A 7,570-nucleotide genomic window follows, 5' to 3' on the forward strand; every position below is an offset into this window, starting at 1 on the left:
CAAAAGGACTATATAGAGGCCAACATGCTATGGAGAGCTAAGACTATTATTGCACAACTAAGGACCAACTCTCATCAACTCCGATGTGAGACCGATCGATGGAAGAGACCAAAAGAGCTATGGGAAGAGAGAATCTGGAAGTTTTGCAATTTCGAGAAGGTGGAAACCGAACAACACTTCATTTTAGAATATGAAGCGTATACAAAGAGAGTGGGGTGGATTACCTATCTGACAACCCTTGGTACAACCTATTCAACAAGGACAACATTGGGAAGTTTGGTGGGCTCATCATCAACCTACACAGAAAACAATTCGAATTAACAAAGTTGGTGTTGCAGGAAAGGTGTCCTATAGACTATGTTCAGGCTCGTGGACGTTAAGATCTCATCCATCCATCCATCTTTGTGAGCACCACCTAGATGTAATGAGTGCTAAAAATTCTATTTATTTATATGAGAGATTAGTTCTTGTGAATCACTACTTGGGTCAATAAATTTCAATTACTCTAAAAAATATCTTTGGTGAACCACTACTCATTAAACGGTCAATTAATCTCACTTATTCTTAAAAAGAACTCTTATTATAAAACAATAAAATAATTATTAGATTCTTTTGATCTAAAAATATTGTGTTTGAATATAAAAATATATATATTTAAATTATTTTACGACATAAGTTATGCTCCAGCTTGAGATTTGGGATTGTGTTTCTGTTGGTCTTGGAAAAATTGAAATAAAAAATAAAACTGCAATGGAAAAATAAAATAAAATAAAACAGAAATCAAAACAGGGGCTGGCCGTGTACGTCACTTTATTTATTATTGCTGAAGAACCCATTGTTTCCTGGTGAGCGTTGATTAGAAGCGGTACCGTATATTCAAAGACTGGTCCCATTTTCTCCTGTACTCAAATTCCCAATTGTAAACCGCTGATCAATTCCATCCTCAGATTGGACCTGTTAATCATCCCAACAGCTTGCTCCCTTTCATTGGAAGGGGAATGTCTCCGATGCAAATATTAAGAGCATAAATGGAAACATATATGTCTGATTTGGGTTCTCCGTGAATTTTTTATACAATACACTACCTATAAACCACTGTCACAATGAACAGGAAGCTTTAAAATGAATGAAACAGTGTTATGAAAGGGATTTCAGCTACATAATGTTAGTCTGAGTAGTGTTATGTTGGATTATGTAAATTTTTTCCAATCACATGTTCGGATCATGAAAGGTGAAGGGATTTTGAATTATGATCTTTCAAGATCTATTTTTATTTTCTCTTGTGTATCCATTCCATCATGGATCACAGAATATATGGATCTGAAATATGGATAATTTTTTTGTACAGAATCTAATCTAAAATTATTCAAACAAATAAATAGACTTACATCACAGAACAGAAAACAAAATATGCCCAGTAAGGGATGCCTCGTAGGTTACTGTCGTATTCCATTATATAGAAACACAAATTAATAACTACAATAGGGCCTCAAATTACATTTGAGATGAAGAGCTGAATTTGTCAAATGTATTGCAGGTCACAACACATTTCTCTGAGAGCTATATAATCTTGCCACTTAATAGCACCAAAACTCAAGGATTTGAATGTCCAGGAACAATACAATATTGGGTGACATTTTCATAATATATATAGCAGAGCTTATGCCAATGGTGAACAATAACAATCATAGTCGGATAAGCTACGGACAGATAAATTTTCATCTTAAAGAAAGAAGGCAAGAACACTGCAGAAAAATCTAGCAAATTTTCCTTGTCACAAATAGGGCTTGTGAATTCCTGTCTACTAGGAAATAGCAGAGGCAAATCCTAGTGAACAATGTACCTTCCTCTTTTCAAAAAATTGTTTCTCTGAAGAGAGGAAGCCCTGGCCCTGGCCTTAACAAACTCATTACTATTTGCAATATCAAAGGTAGCGTTACCAGAAAGATCAATTGAGCTCTGTATACAAATTCTCTGCACGAATCATATTCTCCATGCATCAGGGCTATGCTTTTTCAGGTTCTTGAAAGATGTATGAGAACTCACGCACTAAGCCTGATGTGTTCCAATCTCCAGAGCTCCTCTGATGATAAATGAAGGAATTTCCAGATTCCGTGGCTTCCAAAAGCAGGCTTCAGGTACAAGTTTTACAGAGGCTCTTAGCGGCTCAGATTTGCATCGTGGCAGAACGAAGCACTCTTCTTGAGGGGCCATATTTTGGTCTACCACTCTACTCATTGAATTTGTGCTAACTTCTTCCACATTACACAGTTTCCTACTCTCTTCATTTTCTTTGTCATCGTCACTGCGTTTGTCCTCGACATCCATCTTAACCACAGGAGGAGTAGGTCTCCTCACATGCACAAAATCCTCCCTCGATACCCAAGTTTCCTTTGAGATCTCCAATGAAAGCTTTGGCTCGCTCAGCATCAGTAACAACGCATTGGGCATAGTTTCCGCATCGCAGCTCCAATCTTTCTCTGGCTGTGCCCCTGTTTCTCCTACTTCATTAACCTCTGCTGTTTGTTCTTCGACTTCTCCATTCACTGGAATTTGTTGTTCTACTTCTGACACTTGTTCAGTTTCTGTGATTCGTAGTTCTGCCTCTAGGACTTCTTTGGTCTCTGCTGTTTGTGGTTCAATGGCTTCTCCTTTTGCTTCTGATGATGATGATGATGATGAAGAGGAAGAAGATAAAGATAACCTGTTAACCTCATGGGGTTCTGAGAAATCTCCGTAGGAGGCTTGTTGTTCCTCTCCCTCGGGGGAATAAGTGGGTTGTTCCTCTGCCTCCTCAAAATCAGTCTCATCTTCACTCTCATCTTGATCACCGACGGTGCACGCCATTCTCCTCGGCTCAGATTTACAACCCCTCTGAGTATCCAAAGCAGAGATTCTCAGAGGATCAGATCTGCATCTCATGAGAAGAAGTGCATTCTTTGGAGGGCAAACAGGCAAAACCTCCTCATCCACCGCCATCTCATCTTCACTAAGACTCAGCCGACCGAGATCTTTGATACTCGGCCTACTCACTTCTTCTATACTCAGTCTCCCTACCTCTGTTACAATGGCTTTAATGGGTTGGGGTTGTTGTTGTTGCAAATGCATTTCCCTTGCAAATTCTTCACCTGCTATTCTCTCTTGTGACTCTGCCTCTGCCGCCGCTTTCTTATCATCCCCATCCTGCAACACCATGAACCACTTTGCAAAAACTGCGCCACAACTGGTCTCTTTGCTACCTTTGGAAGAGGTACTTGTAGAAGATGCCGTGCCCCCGCATGGTACAAAGCAGTTGAACTCTGCTCCGAAGCTTCTCAGGGCTTCACATATGTTGAAGGAAACCTCCTTCCTGAAACCAAAGAGATGAATCCATTTCTGATGTGATTTGTTGGGCAAAGGCAAGCATTCTTCTCTCTCAGGAGACTGAGACTTGAGCACATTCTGTCTGCCATTGCCATTGCCGCCATTAAACCTCTTCTGCTTTGACTTGACACGCACTTGCCCTATGCATGTGACCTTGGGGGAAGAAGGCTCCTGGGTTTCGAACCCTCCACCGCCATTCTTCTTCCTCCCAGTTAGGTTATATGGCAGATTGGGAAACATGGGACTCGACTGCCCTTTGCTTCCATTGCTTCTCAGTCTTCGGCTGGATGAACAAGATGGCTCTCTCAGCTTCTCAGTCCTCCCGGGGCTAAGTACACTCTTGCTCCCTCCCAATCTCACTGATGTCTGCCTTGAAGTGAAGCACACAAACAGCTCACTCCCAGCACGGTACCCTTTATGCTCCGCTTCCATTGTCATCCATATAGCCAACAAATCTCCAACAGCCCTCTTTCAGCCCTTCATACATCAATACCCACTTCACCTCTCAATGCCCAAACCAGCTCAAATTTCTCCTCTCATATTAAAAATGCCCAAACCAGCTCAAATTTCTCCTCTCATATTAAAAATGCCCAAACCAGCTCAAATTTATCCTCTCATATTAATAATGCCCAAAGCAGCTCAAATTTCTCCTCCCATATTAAAAATGCCCACTTCGAACATCAATAATGCTCACTGCGCCTCTCAATGCCCAAGCCAGCTCAAATTTCTTCTCTCGTTAGAGTTATCATATGTGCTACTCATATTAAAAACAGAGTTATCGACGAGTATCAGACAAGCTGTCTACAATTACCCACAAACGCCAACATTAATGACTCATTTTCAGTATTATAATTACGAGCAGGGGGTGAAACCAATCTGATAACAGCTAACACTTGCACTTGTCTACATCTGTGCACGATGTTTTTGGGTGCTGTTATTAGTATATTAAGCCACACTGACAGATAATGGTAATGGGTAAACCCTCAGGGTTTGGTTTACTCCATGAAACGGGGCAAAAGGGGCGGTAAAATTAATAAAAAGTCACATGTGGGACATCAGAATAGTCCAAATGTAAATGAGCAGGGCCTGCAAGCAGCACATGATCATCAAGCGAATGTGAGCAAATTGTTGGTATAAATGATGGTCGCAGAAATATGTGTGAGCTCAGCATCTGCAGGCGCCTCGAAATCCTCACTAAAAGCCCACCTTAACCCCAACTAATAACTCTACACTAGTTAGTCTCTGTTTAAACTACATTTCTTCCCAACGTCTCTCTGCTTCTACTTCTGACCTGCAGGTGAGACTCTCAATCAAATCTTTGACTGCAAATTGGGATGGATGGCCCCAATTTCCAGAGGGGAATCCCAGGTAGGTAATCAATCAAGCAGTGCCCCGCCAAGGGAAAGAAAAACATTCCCCTTTTTTACTCCTCTTCACTCTTAACTGAATTCCACGCAAATCACAAGATTTTCATGGGTCTCTACGACAGGGGGCGCTCTAAAACTTGAACCTTATCTCCTCGACCAATGTCTCATGCATTCCTCGCTCGTTTCTGCATTTAAAATGATGGTAAAGCGAAATCGTGGGATAAAAACAATTGGCTGAAACCCGAAAAGGCGTGCAATGTGAGATTCCCTCCTCGTATCAGAATGCTTATTGTTTCTCATAGTTGGCGCGCTTGGTTTGAGAAACAGTCCTTGGTGCAACCAACCGCAACAATGGCGTGAGGCTCACCCGCCAACTGGTCATCACTGAAATGTAACATACCCACTCCAGGTCATGAGTAGAAAAGAAAGGGAAGGTTCTTCTAAATTCTCTTCATATTAGCTATATGTTTGTGGATCGACATATGGTGCTATGAGACCACCTTGTTTTTCATGTGGGAGACATTAGGCTACAAAGAGGCATACATATTCTACTCTTTGTGATAGTTAATTTGTGACCTTTAGGGAAGAGACCCACTAGTCATCGGGGGTCTAATGACTGCTATGATATGATTATTGATACCTTCCAATTGCTACTTTTGAAAAGCCCCAAAAAATGATAATGCGTGTACTAATAGCCAATCACACATGTATTAATAGTTGATCCATTTTTAGCTTTCTTAGTTGTTGATTGGTCCATTTGTGCAAAAACTACTAATTTTGTTTTATGAGTGGCTATTAGGGGGTGAATATAACGGGTTCTTGGCAAAGAGTTTGAAATAATACTTTTTGACTGCTTCGCACTCAATGACTTCTACAGAGAGCTCTATAAATGCAGAAACACTTAAACATTAGCTTTAAGCTCTTCAATCACCTATGGAGGTTCATCGAAAAAATAGACAAATTTTGACATAGATAGATAAATAGATAAAAATTTAACGTCCACAAGGCTAAAAATAGCCTATGGGACAGCAAGACAACTCAAGCAGACTTAAGTAACAATGTTCGTTGCTTGTGCAGGATGATGATGAGTCCACCCAATTGCTCAACGTACTCTTCATTGAATAGGTTATGCCAAGAACTGTCACATATAGTGTCCGCAAATTTATCTCTACTACTCTTGTAGGCTTCACATTCTAAAATAAAGTGTTGTTCAGTTTCCACTTTCCCAGAATTGCAGAATGTGCAAATTCTCTCTTCCCAAGCCTCCTTTGGCCTCTTCCAACGTCCAGTCTCACAACGAAGTTGGTGAGAGTTGGTTCTCAGCTGAGCAATAAGAATTTTAGCCCTCCAAGAAATGTTGGCTCCCCTGTATGCTTTTTGGAGTTGATCACAAGCGGGGTTGAACTCATTTATATAATATAATTTCTTCCTTCTGATCTCGCTTCCCCAATTTCTCTTGTAGAATTTCTCCATGACAAAGACCTTTATTTCTTTATTATTTTTGGGGCACATATTGAATTGAATATTCCATTTACTCATCCATTTGATGTTTTGTTGCATTCATGTCCTTTTTCGCTGACATAGTGTGTCACTAAAGACCACTTTAGGCCATCTATCCTCTTCCATTTTTTCGATTCTTTTTAGATAACTTAGAAGGCGAACCATAGCAAGTGCCTCAATAAGAGCAGCCCCCATTTCACTTAGCATGATATCATATGGAACAGTGCTTTTGATTTTAAACTTGCTTGCGATCAAGCGCTTTTGGATTCCTTCGATTTGTTTCCATTGTGCTATAGTAGTGTTGTTGGCCCATAATTCACACCCGTAAAGAACAACTAGTAGCACAAGAAGACCGAACAAGGTTTGAATAGTTTTCCAATCCCACAACTCTGCTTCACAGCACCTATTCTGAAGAGCATAAAAAGCCTTCCACCCACCTAATATCCTTTTATACCTGTAGCTAGACCAGCTTAGTTTTTTGTTGAAATTGATGCCAAGGTATTTATACTTCGCAACTTCTTCAAGAACACTTCCATTGTAATAAACTTCATGTTGGTGTTGTTTTTTATTATTAGAGAAAATCATAACCTTAGTCTTGTTGATATTGACCTGCATCCCCACCATTCCGCAAAAGTGCTCAAGAGAAGATAGATGATCTTGCAAACCATAGGCAGATTTGGCAATTAAAATGAGATCGTCCGCATATAGGAGTAGCTTTATAACAAATTCACCTAGCTGAATGCCTTCACCCTTTTGCATGTTTAACCACTCTTCCAGTTTGTCAATATATAAACCAAACAAAGTAGCAAATATATGAACTAGTAGTTCTTGGTGCACAAAGTTAGCCTGGGTAGCTACTGGGTCTTTTCCCCTATTTCAAGAGCACAAGTTCACCACCACACCAACTTAGGTTGTCATTATATCACAGAAAGGTTGAAGAGATGAAGTAGGGGATGTGTACTATTAGTCATTCTAGCTAATTTTGAGTAATTCACATTGTAAATGACAAAGTGGTTATGGATGATTTATCTTGTTGTCTTTGTATGCAACATAATTGCTTATAGCTATTGTTCTTACTTTTAGATAATAACGACACACATTGTGGGATTCATTATTTGTGCAAGGGTCAAATAGTAGTCATTACAAAGTATCGTTCAATACCTACTCAAACCATCTAAGAAATTATCAATATTTTTTGCACAATTGTCTTAATAGTCCTTCAAAATTTGGAAATAATTATGCACAAACATCCAATAGTTGTTAAAAAATATTCAATAAGGAGGGTACAAGTAAGGAGTTATTAGTACAGGATATGTTTATTATTGGGCTTTTGGTTTCTT

At 39.8% G+C, this 7,570-nt stretch overlaps 1 protein-coding gene across 1 annotated transcript; it reads right to left on the reverse strand.

Moving 5' to 3' along the window:
• Positions 1-1,411: 1,411 nt before the first annotated feature.
• Positions 1,412-5,113, reverse strand: LOC149556779 (uncharacterized). Its single transcript, XM_089831306.1, has one exon. It carries the CDS (start codon positions 3,799-3,801, stop codon positions 2,050-2,052), a length of 1,752 nt encoding a protein of 583 aa, XP_089687432.1. The 5' UTR covers positions 3,802-5,113; the 3' UTR covers positions 1,412-2,049.
• Positions 5,114-7,570: the final 2,457 nt, after the last annotated feature.

This window comes from Cupressus sempervirens, chromosome 5 (assembly GCF_028749045.1).
Source record: "Cupressus sempervirens isolate cs-2001-9-10 chromosome 5, ASM2874904v1, whole genome shotgun sequence".
In the NCBI taxonomy this organism is placed as follows: Eukaryota; Viridiplantae; Streptophyta; class Pinopsida; order Cupressales; family Cupressaceae; genus Cupressus; species Cupressus sempervirens.